This window comes from Panicum virgatum, chromosome 1N (assembly GCF_016808335.1).
Source record: "Panicum virgatum strain AP13 chromosome 1N, P.virgatum_v5, whole genome shotgun sequence".
Taxonomy (NCBI): domain Eukaryota; kingdom Viridiplantae; phylum Streptophyta; class Magnoliopsida; order Poales; family Poaceae; genus Panicum; species Panicum virgatum.
The window spans coordinates 3,861,743-3,882,848 of record NC_053145.1 but is presented as its reverse complement, the minus strand read 5'-3'; the positions used below and the strand labels follow the sequence as shown (position 1 = coordinate 3,882,848).

Genomic DNA, 21,106 nt, shown 5'->3' with positions numbered 1-21,106 from the left:
TAAACACACACGTAAAGCATCATTAAAGCCAGCTTCCCCTAACTGCAATACATATTGACTAACGTGTTCCCAAGTTGTACGAGAATCATCACCATTAAATTTAGTAAACTCGGGAATACGCCAACCAGCAGGAAAAGGAGTGAAATCAAACTCAGCGGGATAAGGTTTTTGATATAAACGTGTAGTACCCATATCCACCCCAAGCTTACTCTTAATCGCATTCGCCAGATCCTCTTTGAACTTAATAAGATTGGCTTGATAGTGCTGGCTGGTATAGAACTCAGAAAACCGATGTGCATTAGGATTTCCATGCGCCATCGTCTGTAACAAAGTTGGGATCGGTCCTTGATTAGGTCCAGATCCCTGTGATCCTCCCACTACAGCAGTAGTGCGGGGTGGTGTATAAAGTGACAATTCATTAGTTCGGCTTGGGGCAGCCGAACCTGGAATTGTCTCGAGAGGCGTTGGCGATGGCACTGAGTAACCGGTCTGACCGGTCGGATAACCGGTCTGACCGGTCTGACCGATCTGTGGGACCGGTCTGACCGGTGCTGTGTACACGGTCGACAGTGGTGGGGTTTGGCCTGGAAACGAGTTCGGCGGCATACCATAAAGTGGTTTAGATGTGAACTCAGGGGTAGCCAAACTCGGATCTGATGAGTTAGGATCTGACATAGGTTGTTTACCTTTGAGCGCATCAACATCACTACTCAATTTAACTAAAATGTCACCTGTAGCAGCTTGTGCAGCAATAATTTTCTGATCCATTAAAGATGGCATCCTATTAAACATATCAGATGGAGAAAGGCTTACATTGGGGATCTCTTCAATCATATCCTGGTTAAGCTTGAGAGATGGCAGCACGAACTCCTCCACCCTTTTGACGAGGCCACCACGATCCTTCTTGAAGCCCTTCAAGAATTGTGCCTTGACGTGCTCCTCCACAAGAAGGTAGGCCTTGCGTCCCTCCTCGGTGAGCTCCTCCATGGTAGCCGTGATGATGTTCTCCTTGTTGATTTCTGAAGAGCCCATCTTTTTCAGGGAGTAGATCAGATCGGTTTTAAAACCAGATTAATCTCTACCCAGCGGAGTCGCCAAAAAGTGTGTTGACACAAAATCGCGCCAACACACTCGAATGCGCTAGAACGCGCGAACGATCGTCAAAACGATCAACACCCGCGAAAACCCTGGGCGGACCGGTCTGACCGGTTTCGCCGACCGGTCTGACCGGTGTAGGCAGGGAACTCGCGAAGACCTAGAACAGCGAGCTCGGGAGGGACCTCGTCGGAGCTCGTGAACGTAGGGTTGTCCTGAAGTCGGCAGGCCACTCAGAACGTCTTCAAACGCCGTCGAGACGAAGGAAGAAAGCAATCTAGGGTTGGAAAAGGCTAGGGTTTGAGAGACAAAAAGTAATGCGATATTTTGATTGATTCGATTGGGAATAACCTCAATCGGCATTAGCCTTTATATTTATAGGCCGGGGAAGACGTACCCCTTCACGAGTAGGATTACATGAGGACTCTTTACAAAAACCCTAATTCTACTCGGACTGTACAGACCAGACCGGTCTGACCGGTCGGCCTGACCGGTCAGACCGGTCGACCTCAGCAGATGCCAAATTTGACTGTCAACACTGACCTGTAGTTCAGGTTAAAAAAAAAGAAGGTTATGCCTTTTCTGGCAGCTAGTAGGTGCCTGAACCTTTCTTTCTTGTTTACAAGCAAAGTCAAAGTATCAGACTACAGGTGCATATCATGCAAGGCAAATATTTATATATATGCAAACAACTTTGACAACTTTCCTATATGCATACACCATCATCAGTTAATAAAATAATTAATTCAGCAGACAAAAGGATGCTCCTCATATTCAACCTTTGTGTTCTCCTTTTTTCTGCATTACAACCCAAACTTTTGGCTTTGATTACATTTGCCTGCCAATCTGGTCATCTGGGTCCTGGGAATGAAAGTCATGGTGCATCGCCATCTTTTACTTGCTGCTGGCTTGTAATTTGGCTCCATGTAAAATGCCCAATCATGCACCTCCAGCATGCATCATCTATCTACCTTATCTAGCTGCTTGGAGTAGTTAAGTTCATTATATTTTCTCTTTCTGAAGATCAATCTACCTTGGAATTCTACCAGTCATCTAGCTGCAGTGGCCTGCCTGCTTTGAGACTTCAAACTGTGCATGCATGTGAGAAAGAGGAGGAAGAAGCCAAAAAGACAGTTATCACCGGCCGACTAGCTATAGACTATAGCAGCTACTCACTCTATTCGTTTGGCTGTGGCTAGTGGCCAGTGGCTGGTGTTGATTTGGTGTGAGAGAAAAACACGGCTAGCTGATTGGCTGGCTGGCTGGCACTGTAGCTGCTATGGTCTATAGCTAGTCGGCCGGTGATAACTGACGACCTTGACCGGTGACGACTTCGTCCTTGATCCGTTCGCACTTCAAAGGCAGGCCGGCCGGGCTGCCATCGTCGTCAAGGTTCGGCGTTGAAGATGCGGACATGCATGCAGTAGTAGTACGCTTGCTTCAACTGACTGTAATCCTGCAACGTTGACACGCTGGCGTTGCATTTCCATGCACGCGTGTGTAGGTAGGTAGGTTGGTATTCCATTGCCATTTGCCAAATCTTTTTCAGTGCCCTTTTTGACAGTTTTCTTGATCGCTGCTGCCTGCTGTAGTGTGATGACGTATGGATGACGAAATAATGCACATGTATTTGCATGCACCGAGGGCGTTTGATGGCTGCCCCACTTTTGTACGAAGGAATCTTTATTCTTGTGAGGTATATGATGGAATCTTGGAATAAATTATATAGTTTCCTAACAGCTAGTTGTGCTGTTGAAGACAGTTCGCTGGGTCCGGAGATTTCTGATCACTATATAATTTTTATTCTTTTTCTTAATGAAATACGTGTTCAGGCATATTATTGATTGAAAAACGAGAATGTGTAGTTGAAGGAACTTTTTTTTTCCTGGAATCTGACTGATATTGCTACTGCTTGGGTAAAATCAGACTCATGAAACCTAACTACCTCGCTTGTTTGTTAAAAATGGAATGCTGGTGCAGGGTCTTACTTCTTTCATGTGACCGGATGTGAATTGTCCACCTCATCTGCTTAACAAAGGGCAGAGCTTGCTTGTGTCCCTATTCTAGAAGGAAAGTAGTAGCTAATAAAACGGAAAAAACAAAAAGCAATTGAACTAGAGGTTTTCCTGAAAAGAAAATGGAGAATAAACTTTTTTTCGAATACAAAAAATGGAGAATAAACTAGATTTGATATCCTAGAGGTTTTCCAAGAGGAGAATATACAAATTAGAGTTAAATTTGACATATATTATGTTGCAAAATCATGATGCCTCTGGTATGAATAGTGTTGTTGCAGCACAAGAACCTGCCTAGAAAAAAAAAGAGTATGGCTGCCGCATATAACATTTATGATACTACTATACCAAGTCTAACTCTCCTTGTCAAGCTCCAGTCTCGCCTAACACGCTGTCGCGAACTCTAACTAACCAAGCTTGTTGTAAACGTGGACTATCTTTATTTGTCTGTGCAGCTGCTTCATCATCAGATGCGTCAAAAAGCAAGCATTTTTCCCTTCCAGGAGCTTTCGTTTTGGATTCCAACCGAAGCATCCGATACTGGTCACAAGTTGTGCTGTCTCTGCCTGGGTTCTAAGCTTACTTGTCACAGCAGCGGGGAGGGATGGAGGCTCGAACGACCGGTTACTTACTGACACCTGACAGAGACGTCGCAACGAACTACTCATCATCAGACCTGCGACACGCCTCACAATTGGTAGCTAGAGCACCTACAACATATATAAATATATAGATAGATTAATTAATATTTGCTAAGCACATCTCACAATACTTTTTAAGTTAACACTTTTTTGTAGCTGAGTGCTTAATTATCTAATTTGTATTTCTTTATTTATTATATTGTTTTAATTAATTCTGTGATAGACTTTTTTTGTGCGTGTGACTTTTGGTTTATGAATTTAATTCCTTGGTTTACTTACTTGCTGAGAAAACCTTTTCCTCCCGTGACATGCGACCTGATCATAGAAAACTAGGACCAAACCATAACCATTCATTCTCCTTTTTTTCCTCTCTTCACTACTACAAAAACGCTAATTTATCCCGGTTGGGAAACCAAATCCTTGTTGTCCCGGTTTCCCAACCGGTAATGCCAGGCTGGGACAAAAGGAAGGGGGTTCTTTTGTCCCGGGTCTGTCAACCGGGACAAAAGGCTACCCTTTGTCCCGGTTGGTAACACCAACCGGGACAAAAGGTGCTGCTAGCGCCACGTGGCTGGCGCACCCTTTTGTCCCGGTTGGTGTTACCAACCGGGACAAAATATCTCTTTTTTTTCCTGTTTTCTTTTTCTTAATTTTTTTCTATTTCAATTATACTTTTGCATTTCAATTAAACTTATGTATTGGAATTCAGTGTGTATGATCTCCACTTATATATATATAGTTACTTATATAATATTTGTCCTAGATAGTTTTCATATATAAATTAATTCACTTATATATATGTATACACAAATCTATACAAGCGAATTCCTTTACATATGAAAATGTCTAGGACCAATATTATATACACACACATATTATTGGAGTGCTTATATATAATACATACATACTCATAAATAGAAATTTAATACATACACACATATATATTTACATAGTTATATTCGTTCTTAATTATATATATACGCGTATATTATCATATTTGCTGCGATTGTCAATATTAGATAGCCCATCATAGTAGAATTCGTCTTTTGGATAGAGGACTTGCTCAACAATAAATCCGGACAATTGTTCTTGAATCGCCATAATCTTTTCCTCCGGTATGAGTTTATCGCGCATCTCCTCGACCTATGGAAAAAGGGGATAATTAATTTCGACTAATTAAAATACGAGTTCAAATATTAACAAGTTTTTTACTTACTTCCTCCTCCCAATCTGTCCAGGCCCTTGGAGGACCTACCAGACCATGGATGTTCTCACATACATAGTATGCGCATAAATTAGCGACTTGTTTCTGCCTCATACACTTTAAGAGAGAAGAAATTATTAGGTATTTACATGAATATATAATAAAACTAATGAATCGTGCAACGAATCATCCAAGTGCGTACTATACATGAAACTTAAAAATTTGAAAAGGAGTACTTAATCCATTACAGAACTTAACAAAGGAGTACTATACATGAAACTTAAAAATTCGGACAACAACACATAGGTTTTCAACTGTCCTTGCATTGGAACGCAGAATGCTCTAACGGATTTCTTACTGGCGCAGAAGAAGATGGCGGAGCTGAAACCTCTAAGTTTGGTGGTGACGAACCGTAACGCCGCAATAAATCCTCAAGATCAAACGGAGGTTCCTCGCCCCTTGCCATGCATTCTCTATATTCTTTTTCCAAATAACGGAGCGCTGCCCTATGAAAATCACTAGGTTTTTTGGACCGACGACCTACTCGAGTTGTGCCCTTCTGTCCAGAAGGACAACGATCACCCCCACCGGCGCCACTCCCTCCAGCTGCTGAAGCCATATTTTACTGAAAAATACCTTTATTTTCCACAAAATTATAAATTCTTACCATTACAATGCAAATATTATTTACTATTACAATTACAATGATCAGATTAATAACTCTTGCAAATAACAATGAAATCATATAAAAAAGATGAAATGTATCATTAATCGAAAGAAATCTCTAATTAATTGAAATAAATCTCTATAACTTCTAATTACTTTGACACCCTTCAGTTCCAGGAGTACACTCTTTTCAATATCCAGAAACCCTCTAAAAGAAAAAAAAAATTATTTCTGAAAATGTATATGTCAGTAACCTCAACCCTGCGGTGATGACACTGCCTTTCGGCGGGACACGGTGCGGTACAAGGATGTCACCAATCGGCCAGTCGCAGCACCAATATTTACGATTAATAGGCACAACACTTGGCACAGGCAGCGTGCTCGTTGATATGCTCTCAGTACAACAACGGTCATGCTGACTGTGTCAAATGCTGTCTTCTTATCAATCGGAAGTGCTGGTGATGCGACCAACCGATTCGCGACGTCCTTATAGCGCATCGTGTATCCCCGAAAGGTAGTGCCACCACCGTTGGATGTAGATTAACGATGTATACTTGTTTCGAAATAAAGATTTTTTTAGCTTCTAGATGGTTTCAATGTGAGCCTGAAAAAATACATCACTAGAGTGTCAAAATAATCCATTCATAATACAAAAAATTCTAATATACCCATTTCATTAATTCATTCAGGAATACAAAAATCAACTATCCACAATATGGTCATATATACAAGTACATCACATGAAGTGTCTACATTCATTCTAAAAATTTCTACTATCCACATACTCATCTAAATCTAAAAGAAAATCACACCTACATATGCAATCTAAATGTCCAAGAAATGAGCTAGCTACACATTTTCTCTATTTCTAAAGCATGAAATGAGCTATACAAGCCAAGGAAGAAGAGAAAAACAAGCTCCAAACCTTTAGCACCGATGGATGGACGGGGAATCAAAGATCTTCACAAATGTGGTGTAGAAATGAGCAAGAACTCATCTCTCTCGAGCTAAGAACAGCAAGAACAAATGAGCTGAATAGCTCGGGCGGGGGGAGAGGGAAGGGGATAAGGGGGCCAAGGAGTTTTGTCCCGGTTGGAGACACCAACCGGGACAAAAGGGGGGCCTTTTATTCCGGTTGGTGGCTCCAACCGGGACAAAAGTCCCATGTCCTCCGCTGGCCCGGCTAGCCGTTGGACCCGGGACAAAAGCCACATATTGTCCCGGGCCCAAAGGCTGCCGGGACAAATGGCCTGAAATAAAGGCCTGTTCTGTAGTAGTGCTTTCTCTCTATGAAAAAGACCATAGTGGAATAATTTGGCAGTCTGTTAATTGAACTTCAGGGTGATGGAAATATTCACTAATAATGATTTAATCGACCATACGGAACCATACATTACATGTAATTTATCGAATTACTGCATCGCGCGCCGTCACCATTCTAACACACCTTCAGTCTGATAACCGATCATCATATATGACGGACCGTAGTATTTTTCATGCCTTATATTCTCAAATGGCAGTGGAAGCTCAGGCAATCAGCTAAGACAAAAAAGAAAATCTATAATAATTATTTTGTTCACATACGAATCCATATCCCAGCCGTCGATCCGCGACCGGACGGCCTAGACGGCCCCTGCTTCGCCACGTGGACCGGGCTGGACCAAGCAAAACAGAGCAAGACGTGGGACCGTCCACAACCAGAACAGAGTTTAACAACATCACATCATCTTTTTTTTCGAGAATACGCAGGAGAGCTGCGTATCATTGCAATAAAAAGAAAAGGAATGAGTTTTTTATAACGCGGGCCATACGGGGCGCACGCACACCTCAACAAGCAAAAATAAGACTATACGGCACTACAATACAACTGAGAGGCTCATGAAAAAGCAGCCTAGCCAGGAACAAAACTACTAGTTTTCAACTGGTGAGGCCAACCTACCCCCGCAAGCTTGCTTGCACCAGCTCGAATCCAATTGCTTCCCTCTTCGAGAATTCCTTGAACAAGCTGACTCAAGCTCTGCTGGGTGCCATTGAAGACCCTAGCGTTGCGCTCTTTCCAAATCATCCAAGACACTAGCATTACAGCAGTGTCTAGCCCCTTCTTATGTTCTTTCGACAGCCCTTGCCGCAGGAGGAGCCACCACTCCAAAAAGTTGAGGCCGGCAGGAAACAACTAGTTTTGGATCCCAAGAACCGAGAGCAGGGTATGCCAAACCTGCCGGGTAAAGCTGCAGGTGCAGAGCAGATGGTCAGCCGTCTCCTCTTCTTGGTTGCTCAGCCGGCACGTTGCATCGCTCGTCAGCCCACGATGGCGTCTCCTGTCCGAGGTCCAGATGCGCTGTCTGACTGCCAACCACATCCACATAAAGAATTTCACCTTTTGTGGCGCCAAGTTTCCAAATCGGGTTTGCTCCCTCAAAGTGGAAGGTGCCTTGGAAAAACGCTAGGAAGCACAAGGAAGCACAACGTGTATATATATAAAGTTGTAAGAAAAAAAAAGAGTTGCTCGTACCGAGCAGCCGGCGTCCCTGTCATCCTCTTGTGAAGACCACTACCCTTCCGGTCTCAGTCCACTACCCTTCTGGTCTCAGTCCACCAACCCGCTGCTCATTCCTCTCCTGCTCTGACATGCACGCGGCTGGCCTTCCTACCCCCGGCGCTTGCTTGTCTCTTCTTCTTCTTCTTCTTCCTCCTCCAAACCGCGGCCACGGTATAAATGCGCCGCGCCCTGCCGTGTTCAAGAGAGAGAAAGAGACAGAGAGAGCGAGAGGTCTCGCCGTGCCGTGCCGTGCTCGCCTGATCATCGTGTCGCCGAGGCCGCCATTCTAAATTTGGCAGCGAATTAATCAGCAGCCAGCCATTACTTACTGCCTCGCCGCAGTTATTCCTTCCGTTGCCGTTGCCATTTCCGCTTCGCCAGTGGAGGATAAGAAGCAGCCTGCTGGTGGATCTTGGAGAGAGTTCATCGTCGGAGGAGGTCGATCATCATGAGGGATTGATTGATTGATCTATGTGCTGCGTCTGCGCCGCCGCCGCCGGAGTTTGTGGAGGAGGAGGAGAGGAGGGGCGGCGCCGGCTGCAGGTGGTTGATCGTTGGGCTCGGTTCTTGCAATGAGCGACGTCTCGGGCCGCTTCGTGGTGGCCGCGGCCGTGGTCGCCGTGTCGCTGGCGGCGGCGGCGGCGACGGCGGCGCACGACTACGGCGACGCGCTGTCCAAGAGCCTGCTCTACTTCGAGGCGCAGCGGTCGGGGCGGCTGCCGTACAACCAGCGCGTGCGGTGGCGCGGCCACTCGGGGCTCACCGACGGCCTCGAGCAGGGGGTGGACCTCGTCGGCGGGTACTACGACGCCGGCGACCACGTCAAGTTCGGCCTCCCCATGGCGTTCACCGTCACCCTCCTCTCCTGGGGCGTCCTCGAGTACGGCGCTGGCGTGTCCGCCGCCGCCGAGCTCGCGCACGCGCTGCAGGCCATCAAGTGGGGCACCGACTACTTCATCAAGGCGCACACCGCGCCCAACGAGCTGTGGGCGCAGGTCGGCGACGGCGGCTCCGACCACTACTGCTGGCAGCGGCCCGAGGACATGACCACGTCGCGCCGCGCCTACAAGGTGGACGCCGACAACCCCGGCTCCGAGGTCGCCGCCGAGACCGCCGCCGCCATGGCCGCCGCGTCCCTCGTGTTCCGCCGCGCCGGCGACGCGCACTACGCGCACCTGCTGCTCCACCACGCGCAGCAGCTGTTCGAGTTCGCCGACAGGTACAGGGGCCGCTACGACGAGAGCGTGGAGGTGGTCAAGAGCTACTACCCGTCGTCCAGCGGGTACCAGGACGAGCTGCTCTGGGCGGCGCTCTGGCTGCACCGCGCCACCGGCCGCCGCGACTACCTCGAGTACGCCCTCGCCAACGCCGACGACTTCGGCGGCACCGGCTGGGCCGTCTCCGAGTTCAGCTGGGACATCAAGTACGCCGGACTCCAGGTCCTCGCATCCGAGGTACTACGCTCACACCGCACGCATACTCACTCCTATTCCTTTTTTTTATATGCACCGCCACAAATATACATCTACCGTCTCCCGCGCTTTTTTGAAATGTGGGAATTTTTGTCCAATCCTAAATTAATCCATATCAATTTTTTAGAAAAAAAAGAACTTCATGTGGAATTCACGAATGTTATCGTTTTCGCCTTTTGGTTGGGCCACTTTGATGTGGATGTTTGTTTTAACTGCATGCCTGCAAAGTGAGTAGCACCAGTTGTAAGATAGCATGAAGAGCAAGCCTGTTTGGTGCACCATTCCCTTTTGCTTGGGCTATCTTACAAGCATAGCCCCGTTCTTGCTTGTGCTTGAATGTGATGGAGATGCACAACATCTCCACAACCAACAACTCCATCTTGTCGAGGAATGCATGGTGTGTGTATGTTTTTTGATTATGTATTTTTCCTTTGAGGGGAAAGTTATGTGCTGATTTAGCACACCCACATTAATCTCCCTTGAGAGCAACCATATACCATGAACATACCAAATTTATACATGGGCAAAATCTAGCTCGTTAATAGAAGAGGATCACTGTTCATAACTATGGGGATCATACATAGAAGCCTCACCAATTGTTTATGAGCAAGCAGATCATATCTTTCCTCTACCTGTTATCTTGTCCTTTGCCAACCATTTATAACATTTTTTCCTCTCATGTGCTCTAGGTACCATGCATTATTCTTCAAGAAACAGACTGTTTTCCTAACCCTGGGAATTTTTTAATGAAGTGTAGTAGAGTAGACTGATGGCATTATTGGGGGTCTTGTAGAAATGGACTGCATTCCTAACCCTGAAACAGAGCATTGACCATGGTTCCCCCCTATGCTTAGAATACAAGGCAGCCATCTCTTACCATGCACATTTCCAATTTCTTTATGCGTCCACAAGCCTGTCCTCCCTCTCACCATGCTTGGAATGTGATATTCTGAAAAAAGCAAATCAACCAACTCTGAAGATTCTAGCCATCCTGCTGGTGCACTTGGACAGAGGAGTCGGTCTCATTTTGAAATTTGCTAATGAAAGTGAAGGCTAGCACATAAATAATCTGAGAGAGAAAACAAATAAAGAGAGAGCATGAGACGGCACTCGCCCATGAAGACAACACTAGAGCCAATTTTGAGGTAAAAAAAAGATGGCATATCCATCAACCCATGGGCCATTCGACTAACAGTAGTTACATGCTTGGAAAAAGTTGAAGTGGTTGGATCACAACCAGAGCCCTGACAAACTGAATCCAGGGAGAAGGATCATGTAGCCAGGATTCTAATTTCTGGATTATATTTTTGCCTTCAGCTTAGGTTAATTATATCTGGGGTGGGCCTCCACTATCATGTCAGGGTCATGACAATGCAAGGGAGCAACTGGGCATTCCATTCAGTAGCTACTAGTCTTGGTGTCTTACTCCTGGAGTCAGCAGCAGTATAGTGTTTGGCGCAAATTTTGACTAACAGGAACTGACTATGAAACAAAGCAGCAATCGACACAGTTGTTCTGTTCTTGGAACAATGAAAGAACCTGAGTTTTTTTTTTGTTTGAATTAGACAGCTGCTGATTTTGCTCTGTTGATCACTCCGATGAATGTTTCAGCTGCTGGTGGAGGCGAAGGAGCGGCGGCTGCGGCTGAGCCCGGAGCAGCGCGCGGTGGTGGAGCAGCTCCGCTCCAAGGGGGAGTACTACGTGTGCTCGTGCATGAACCGGAACCCCGGCGGCGCCGAGCACAACGCCGGCCGCACCCCGGCGGGGCTGCTCTTCATCCGCCCCTGGAACAACCTCCAGTACGCCTCCGGCGCCGCCTTCCTCCTGACCGTCTACTCCGACGTGCTCTCCGCCCTGGGCGAGCCCCTCCGCTGCGGCGGCGACGCCGGCGACGTGCTGGCGTTCGCCAAGTCCCAGGCCGACTACATCCTGGGCAGCAACCCGATGCGCACCAGCTACCTGGTGGGCTACGGCGCGGCGTACCCGCGGCGGGTGCACCACCGCGCGGCGTCGAGCGCGTCGTACCGGCACGACCGCGACTTCATCGGCTGCCTGCAGGGGTTCGACTCGTGGTACAGCGCGCGGCGGGAGAACCCGCACGACCTCGTCGGCGCCGTCGTCGGCGGGCCCAACGGCGAGGACGTCTTCACCGACCACCGCGGCAAGTACATGCAGACGGAGGCCTGCACGTACAACACGGCGCCCATGGTCGGGGTCTTCTCCAAGCTCATGCAGCTGGAGGGGCAGCGGCCGCAGCGGCGGCGGCCGGAGGAGGCCGAGCCGGCGCCGGCGGAGGATCTTTGATAGGAGAAAGAATGGGTCAATTCCTTTGAGAATTTCGATGACGTGGCGGAAAATAAAAAAAATCAAAAGAGCAAAAAAAAGTGATATTGATTAGGAGGGATGTATACATGATTCTTTTTGTTGATTCTTACTAGAGAACAGTGTTTGAGAATGTTTTGCACATAGAAATGGATTGAAAAGGGAAAAAAATCACAAATTTCAAAAAGGATAATCGGTCTATTATTTTTTTTCCCAAGATTAGCTTTGGACGCGTGAGCAAGGGAGAGGTTGGTTTGACTTTGACTTCCCGTAACTCGGTGTCTGTCGGTGACCGATGGATGGGCCTTTTTTTTAGAAAAAAAGAAAGAAAGAAAGACCAATGGATGGGCCCTTAGGAAGCCCGGGATTATCAGCGGGCTAGCCTGACAGGTGGGTGGGCCCCTAAGAAGCCCGAGCGTGCAGCACGGCAGCCCAATAGACATGGGCTGGTCTGCCGATGGGCTGGACCTCTCGAGGGCCCCTAAAAAAAATTGCCGCGCCGCCTCCGCCACCACCGGCCGGCGCCGCCGAGCGGGCGAGGTGCGCCACCGGAGGCGATGCGCGTTGGCGCCGCGTCGGCGCGCGCGCGGGTTGTTCGGTGTGGCGGCTTACCCTGCCGCCTAAGCCCTGCTCCGTGCGCGCCGAGGCCGCTGGGCCGGCGTGTGCGCAGCGCGGGACGCCGCGCGGCGGCCCGTGGAGTGCGCGCCGGCATGCGCACTGAGGGTCACCGGAGTCGCGCACCATCTCCGTCTTGGTCAGGGGGACGATGTTGCCGCGCATCGCGCAAATTGCAAAGGTGTGCTCCGCAGTAGGTACAGCCGTACAGGTAGGCTCCATGCCTCCATGTAATGATGTGATGTGAACATCTGCAGTCACACAACTTATTTTGCCCTTACAGTTGTTGGCAAAGCATGCAGTGTGTGGAAGCTAGAAGGTTCAGGGCTTATTAAATTACTTCGCAAGTCAGCGGCAGACATACTTTTTTCTTCCCTGATTTTAGCTTTGTATGACACTTGCAAGATTCGTTGTGATCATCTTAACAGTTTATTGTATCTGGTCAATAGGAGGATGGAGGATAGTGATTAAGTTATGCGCCACAAGATAACAACAAGAGGTAACTAAGCGGCACACTGAAGCTACGTCACCATTAGCTTAATACTTGTTCTGAATTGCTTGGCGTGAGATCCGGGGTCCACAATGTGAGCTGCATATAACGTTGGTTAACTCTTAAAAACGTAACCCTTTTGATCTAAAGAATCAATTAGGAGTTGTAAGGGTGCTTTAGTTGTTGCCTCTCTATTGGTTGGAGCATGATTAGCCTCATCTAGTTCCTTGACTGTTGACATCTAGCTCCTTGACTGTTGACTTTCTTGCCCTGTGATAGCAGGATAGGACAACCTTATATAACGTGTAAATATTTGCAAATGTGTTGGTCTGATGGATATGCTTCATATGCATATATAGTCTTTGTCTCTGAAGTAGGTATCTCTTTATGTCCAGTGATCATAAGGGTGAATAGGAAGCATGAAGCTATTTGTTGCAGTTCTCCTATTCTACATCTTGAAGCACACTAGTGGCCAGCCTGATATCCGAGGTTCGTTGTCCCTAGTTATGCAACTCTTGTTTCATATAGTTTACAATGGAAAGGTATGGTTACATCGTTCATTTGAATGTTCGATGGAAAGCCTTTTCGTGTAAAAGAGGAAAATCTAACAATTTGTCAAAAGTGTATTGAAAGATCCATGTGTATGAACAAACCCTTTTCGATGATAATAAGTTTGTGAATGATGGTGTGCTTGGCAGTATACTTTTTACTTACTGTTTTGTTTTTACAGGTTTCATAAGCATTGATTGTGGCATCCCGGATAACTCTTCGTACCAAGATCTCACTTCAAGCATAGTATATGTCTCAGACCATGATTTTATCAGCTCAGGACAAAACCGCAACATCTCTTCAGATTACATCAAGCCATCACTAGCGTGGCGCAATTATAATGTCCGCTTCTTTCCAGATGGCACCCGGAATTGCTACACCTTGAGATCCTTGGTTGCAGGAAACAAGTACTTTGTTCGTGCAACCTTCTACTATGGAAACTATGATGGCCTGAACAAGCTTCCTGTATTTGATCTGTACCTGGGGGCAAATTATTGGCATGAAGTTAAGTTCAGAGGCTCAAGTGCAGTTAATTGGATGGACATCATAGTTGTAGCTCCTGCTGATTACCTGCAAGTTTGTTTGGTGAACAAAGGGATGGGGATTCCATTTATATCCGGGCTGGATTTGAGGCCATTGAAGAGTACTCTTTATCCACAATCAAATTCTAGTCAATATATTGTGCTGATCAATTCTAATCGGTTCAACATGGGGCCCACAGACAATTCCATAGTCCGGTGAGTTTGAGTTTAGTTCTGAATGTATGAAATTTTAACTGGCCAAGTCAGTATAATCACCTTGTTGGTTGATAAAAGTAGAAACTATGATGTCACAAACATTTCGTACACCACTATATCTTCTGAACTTGTTGAAAATAAGAAGGAAAGACAAAAGGAACTATCTTTGTGAATGAATGTGGGCTCTCACTTTAACCATCTTATATATGGATTGTCTTAGAAGAGCTGTTCCTTTTCAAGACAAATAACAGTTATCTCTTTTTTTTAAGAGAATAATGCTTATCTTTTGCTCCAACTTTAATGCATCTTTTTATAACTGAATGAACTGTATTACAATAACATATTTCTTTGGTCCAAATAGGTACCCATTAGATCCCCATGATCGCCTCTGGTCCACATATGACACAATCCCAAAGCTGGAAAGAGATATCTGCAACATCTGTTGTTCAGAATTACCTAAGTGACGCCTACGATGTGCCATCAGCCGTCATGCAAACTGCTGCAACACCTGTCAATGGCTCAAGAATTGATTTCTCATGGGATTCGTCTGATCCTTCGGTCAATATCAGCTCCAGATACTTCTTTATTTTCTACTTCGCTGAGTTGCAGAGTGTAGCAAGCAATGCACTGCGACAGTTTGATATCATTGTCAATAACAGCACATGGAACTCAAAACCTTACACCCCACCTTTCCTCTTTGCTGATTCCATTTCTGGCACTGTTCAGGGGCAGGAAAGGTATACCATCTCACTTGTTGCTACAAAAAATGCAACACTCCCACCTATACTCAATGCCATGGAGATGTATTTGATTAAACCAATAAGTGAGACTGCAACTGATCCTGGAGAAGGTATGGATTTAAAACTGCAATGTTAATATGGTTTGCAAGTTTCTATAATTACTTGCTGTATCAACTTTTGGTTTTCTTACAATCTCAGAAATATGAGTTGTAGTACAATTAACTGTGCTACATTTGTATTATATCAAATTTTAGATGTATTGCCCTTATCTCCCCCCCCCCCTTTTCCCGTCCTTTATTACTTGTAACTCTTTTTTTCATTTTTAATACATAAACAGTATTTTAAAAGCTTGTATCAGTATCTTGAAGAGGCTTTGCCCCTCTTGTTCCATTTTTTTGAAAAAAAGGAAAATAGGTGTGTTGGCATCTCAGTATCTTAAAAGCTTGTATGTTCATGTAATTATTTCTTGTTTTGCATGCCAGCTAGAGCTATGATGGCAATCCAAGAAACTTTTGGTGTGAGCAAAAACTGGATGGGTGACCCATGTTCTCCAAAAGCTTTTGCATGGGAAGGATTGAACTGTACCTATCCTCCAGTCGGTTTCTCAAGAATAACAGCATTGTAAGTTTCAGTCATATTTGAAATGAAGAAAGAAGAAAATTGAATAGTTATAAGTTGAATATTAAGACTCTCCAAAGAAACATTATGACTTCTCTAAAGGAGAAATTAACTATTCCGCATTCTTATTTATTTATTTACAGAAACTTGTCTTCAAATGGGTTGGTCGGCTCCATTTCTACATATTTTGGAGATCTGAAAGCACTCCAGTACCTGTAGGATTTCCTTCTCACTGTAGACATTAACCTTCTCTTTCTGTACTACTAGCAAATTAAACCCATGTGGTTCATCCCCCCTCCCCCTTCCACCCAACCCACCCATCCACATCTGGTTGTTCGTGTGTTTATTGATTTGTGTTCTATAACTAAAACAGTATGTCTTGGAGGAAACAAAATTGTCTATACCAAAAGAATTGGCAGGAATACTACTAAAATTCTCAATCATCTTTCCTTGCACATAAAATCCTAATATAACTGGCAATGTTTATGGCTGAATCAGTGAACAGACTGTTTTAAACTTCATACAGTATACTGCGGTAATTTTGTGAAATTTTCATGTCTGTATGTAGCCTGGGTGTTTGAACAATTACTCCCCCCCCCCCTCAAAGTAATAAATAGTACTACTGAAACATATTATCTCCCTACCTTAAAGCTATTTCTTACAAGAACTGTTACCTATCCCAGGGATTTGTCACACAACAACTTGTATGGCTCCATTCCAGATGTTCTTGGGCAGCTTCCATTACTAGTGTTTCTGTAAGTCATACTAAATGTCCGCTCCAGTTATGGAATCTTCAAAGAATAAACTTTTCATATGCTATGAATTTTCTTTATAGGGATCTTTCCAGCAATGATCTTAGTGGACCTCTTCCTTACAGTCTTCTTCAAAAATCGCAAAATGGGACTCTGTCAATAAGGTATGTTTTAAAGTTTTATATTGCCAAACTATAGAGTAAAGCAGTTTAAAATCAAGTTATTTATTCAATGTGCTTGCACGATGTGGTTTTATTCCAAAACTGTTGGCATAGTATTGTAACATCTGTTTTAAATTTATCATTTTTTATTTGGACTTCTCTTGTTTGTCAGATTCTTTGACTGTCCCTTTAATAAGGAAGCAAAAGGTATTCCATTACCAGGCAGTAATTATAATAGTCAGTAAAATTAGAACAAATATCATAACATCGGTAATAAACAAAATTCTGCTTTTGTGTTTGATTTTTTATCCACAGTAGAAGGTATCAAAGAATTTCAATTTTTATTCTACCCTCTCCCAGTGCATTTATGGGATTCTTTAATGTATTTGTTCTTTTTAGTAAAAAAGCAACTCTAAGAACATTGACAGTGCTACTTCCTTTACCTAGTTTTAGATCTGATTGATAACTGAATGCTGCCAGGCTTGGTAATAATGCAAATTTATGTGGGAATGGTACCACTACTACCTGTAGATCAGGTCGGAAGAAAATGAAAGGGGCACTTCTTACCGCCATAGTCATTCCAATAGTTGCCGTTATTGCCTTATTGGTTCTCTCATTTTTTCTGCTACGCCGAATATGCAAGGAAAAAGGTAATGCAGTCAGGAAAAAAATCGTGCTTTATTTTTTTGTACATTACACACTGACATTTGGTGCCTTCTAATACTCCATATGCATGCAGCTAAAAGAAGGGCTAATGGTCTGAAAGATGAAACAGCATTACTTGAGAACCGAGAATTCTCTTACAGAGAACTGAAGCATATTACGAATAATTTCAGCCAAGAGATTGGAAAAGGTGGGTTTGGAGCTGTCTTCCTTGGTTACTTGGAGAATGGAAACCCAGTTGCTGTGAAAGTGCGTTCAGAATCATCTTCACAAGGGGGTAAAGAATTTCTGGCTGAGGTAAAAGGAAATCAATTTGAAGAAGTAGCTGTGTCACTTTTCCATTCATATCCCCCTTATGAAATATGCTGACAGAATGCAGTAAATGTTCCTTGTATCCACCCTCTTTTTCTTTGCGAAACCAGCTGTTTCAGAATTCCAATGAACGGGTACATTGAAGTATCTTATGTTTTTATAGGAAACAGTATCTTATGTTTTTGTAGATTGAATTACACTTAGTAATCTTTTTTTCTCGAACACGCAGGAGAGCTGCGTATCATTGTATTAATAGAAGAAGAGAGTCACACACACACGCGCGCGCGCGCGCACACACACACTATCCAGTTACACTTAGTAATCATTCTTAAGAAACGCCATTTTTCTTTCTGAACTACAGTTTTCTGAATTATGTTGCAGGCTCAACACTTGACAAGGATACATCATAAGAACTTGGTCTCCTTGATTGGCTATTGCAAGGACAAGAATCATTTGGCCCTTGTCTATGAGTACATGCCTGAAGGGAACCTGCAGGATCATCTGAGAGGTTGCTCATCTTATTTGTTCAAATATAGATGCTTATATAAAATAATCCTGGTTTTAGGCGTCCTAAATTAAAAGTCAGCTTGTGTTATATTTTGACATTCAAATTACAGAGGGATGCTACACTTTCTCAGAGAAGCTATTCACATATCCTAAAGCAGTTGCGCTTATGCATGCTTGTTTCAGAGTCTATGAAGTGAATGCATTTCTCCAACATTTATTTTAAATCTATACTGATTATGTTCAGCTTCTGTTGATGTGCCTAGACACTTCTACTAGTAAATCACTTACTTGGGAGCAACGACTTCAAATCGCCCTTGATGCTGCTCAAGGTATGAATGTACCATCTAGTTTCTGGGATTATCTTTATACCTGTACACTGTTACAAAAAATGCACGCATTTACTTCATCACAGGTCTGGAGTACCTGCATGTTGGATGTAAGCCAGCATTGATCCACAAAGATGTGAAGAGTAGGAACATCCTCTTGACCATAGATCTTGGTGCTAAGATTGCTGATTTTGGTCTGACCAAGGTTTTCAGCGACTCAAAAACCCATATCACCACTGAACCAGCTGGTCCAATTGGCTACTTAGATCCTGAGTACGTCTTGTACAGTTTCTCTCCTATATAATAATCCACTTCCAGCTTCAACAAAATATCGTTTTTCATCAGCATTAGCTCGAGTAGCATTGTCTTATGGGAATGAAATATTTCGTAACCTGTCGACCAAGTATTAACTAAATTCTACCCTTACGCAGGTATTACCGCAGTTTCCACATCAGTGAGAAGAGTGATGTGTACAGCTTCGGAGTCGTTCTCCTGGAGCTCATCACCGGCCGGTCCCCTGTTATCCCCATAAACGACAGCGTGAGCATCCACATTGGCGAGTGGGTACACCAAAACCTCGACCAAGGCAGCATTGAAAGCATCATAGATCCAAGCATGGGAGATGTTTATGATGTCAACTCAGTCTGGAAAGTCGCCAACCTGGCACTGCATTGCAAGCAAGAAATCTGCAGGGAGCGGCCTACGATGACAGATGTGGTGGCGCAGATCAAGGAGAGCATGGAGCTCGAGGCCTGCCGTGACAGGAAGCGGAACTCCGCGATGGGTAGTGATGATCTGAGCTATGCCGGCAACGGAAGTGCCTTTGAGGTAGAAGGCAGCGTTGGGAAGATATCAGAGTCCTCTCCTGGTCCGGCAATGAGATAGACTCAGGTTAAGAGCCTTCTTCAGTTACATACTGGAGCTTGTGTTATGTCTCTCTGCAAACTTGTGAGCAATTCTTGGTTGAAGTAGAGTTGAACTTTGTATACGATGGTGTTGAAATGGGGCCAGCCATGTATCTGATGGTACTCTGGCTTTAACCTGAAAATGGTACTTGAAGTTCTGTCATGTTCTTTGCTGGTTTCCTGACTCCACAGCTTTTTCCATAGTTTTGTCCGGATCTGAAGATGCTGATGCGAAGTGTTTATCCAGAAAGAACAGATGTTGATGCAAGATTAGAAATCTCTTGGAAGCATGCATGTAAACAGTTCCCAATTAACTATAGGTGATTATCCTGGATTTTACTTGTTATGGTACACAAGCAATTGAGCTTGCACAATGTCAAACCCTTGAGTGAGCTGCTAACCCATACATTCCTTGCACGTAACTGTGAGAGTTTCATAACTGAAGGAATATATTCTACATCTGCAGCTGATACGGGAGGACGTACCATGCACGTGATACATGCGTGTTGAGTTACGGCTCTTAGAATTTTTTATTTATATTTATATATAAGTTTTTTGTTTTGACTTTCATACTGAAATTTAGAGGTAGGCACTAGCTTCACCAAAATATGACATGTTTGGTACTGTACTTGTTACTACTGAATAAGCTACATGCACAAAAAAAAAAAATCAACACATGCTTGGGCAGGCTTGCCGCGTGTGTACAAGCAAAAGTGTGTAGGAGAAACGTGTCAGTTCTTTCTCTATAAAAAAAAAGAAAGAAGACGTGTCAGCTCGATCCACCAACCATAGCTGGCGTCAGCCTCACTGAAATCGTGTGGTCAAGAGAACACGTCGGCACACACTGCCGAACGATGGATGACTATGATCTTCCATCTTTTTTTATCAGGTGCTTCACGAAGATTAAAGGCTAATCTTATGATTTTTTTAGAGCTCGTCTATTTGAACTACTCCTTCCGACCCAAAAAAAATACAACTCTCGCCTCTCGAGAAGTCAGACAATTTTAAATCGGACCTAATTTAACAATAAAGTAACTAGTATTATTTTTCTGTCTAATCACCTTAGAGATTAGAGAGTCTAATCACCTTTTTAAACTTCTTTTTGTCTCATGGATATTACTTTTCTGTTGTCTTGTTTTGTATTATTACAGCAAGAGAAATGTAACATTGGAAGCTTTAATTTAATGAAGAGAGTTTCGAAGTTTGATATGGATAAGCAATACAAAAAAATACAAATATTTAGATTAGATCTGGCTCTGACTTTGACAGGTGTTTTCCCAAAATCAGCATGTAAAGTTCATTTTGTTGCAAATGACTTTGTAAAGAGAAGAGAATCTGAATATTCCGTTGCCTTTGGTTCAACCCAGCAGCTCCATTTTCTAATTTCTATAGATACTCATGTTGGAGTAATGGGCTTGGCCCATTACTTCTAAAGCATTAAAAGAATTTAAAGCCCACTATTAATGCTAGGGAATCAATGCTTAATTCCGTACCGGGAATTGAGGAGGATCTCAACCGACTTAAAAGGTGGACTTTGTGTACACCACTTGTGAAGCCGGTAAGAGGAGGACGGTGAACCACACGCGCGCGCGTGCTCGCTCGCCTCGCTGGGCCGGGCCGGGCCGGGCCGTGGCCGAGGCCGAGGCGAGGCGAGGCGCGGCGCGTCGCGTCCGTGCGCGGCCGGACGTGACGTGACGTGCAGGTGCCGGTGCGGTGCGACGTGATGTGCTGAGATGAGAAGGATAATGTCGTCACTAATGACCGGACATTGAAGGCT

General features: G+C 44.5%; 1 protein-coding gene and 1 pseudogene across 2 annotated transcripts; both read left to right on the top strand.

Moving 5' to 3' along the window:
* The first annotated feature begins 8,145 nt into the window (after positions 1–8,145).
* On the top strand, positions 8,146–12,167 carry LOC120654662 (endoglucanase 5-like). The gene is made up of 2 exons (XM_039932281.1): positions 8,146–9,614; positions 11,244–12,167. Exons 1-2 carry the CDS (start codon positions 8,733–8,735, stop codon positions 11,934–11,936), a joined length of 1,575 nt encoding a protein of 524 aa, XP_039788215.1. The 5' UTR covers positions 8,146–8,732; the 3' UTR covers positions 11,937–12,167.
* Positions 12,168–12,452: 285 nt separating this feature from the next.
* LOC120654661 lies at positions 12,453–19,768 on the top strand (annotated as a pseudogene). The gene is made up of 15 exons (XR_005667141.1): positions 12,453–12,780; positions 12,853–13,068; positions 13,455–13,548; positions 13,790–14,345; positions 14,707–15,195; positions 15,568–15,706; positions 15,847–15,918; positions 16,387–16,458; positions 16,539–16,619; positions 17,097–17,266; positions 17,356–17,576; positions 17,973–18,099; positions 18,362–18,427; positions 18,511–18,697; positions 18,856–19,768. The product of XR_005667141.1 is annotated as a probable LRR receptor-like serine/threonine-protein kinase At1g05700 (transcript).
* Positions 19,769–21,106: the final 1,338 nt, after the last annotated feature.

Excerpts from the sequence above, each read along its gene's own strand:
- LOC120654662 (XM_039932281.1), top strand. The coding sequence starts at position 8,733 with ATGAGCGACGTCTCGGGCCGCTTCGTGGTGGCCGCGGCCGTGGTCGCC. Across the intron at positions 9,615-11,243 it reads TCCAGGTCCTCGCATCCGAG|CTGCTGGTGGAGGCGAAGGA; the intron begins GTACTACGCTCA and ends TGAATGTTTCAG.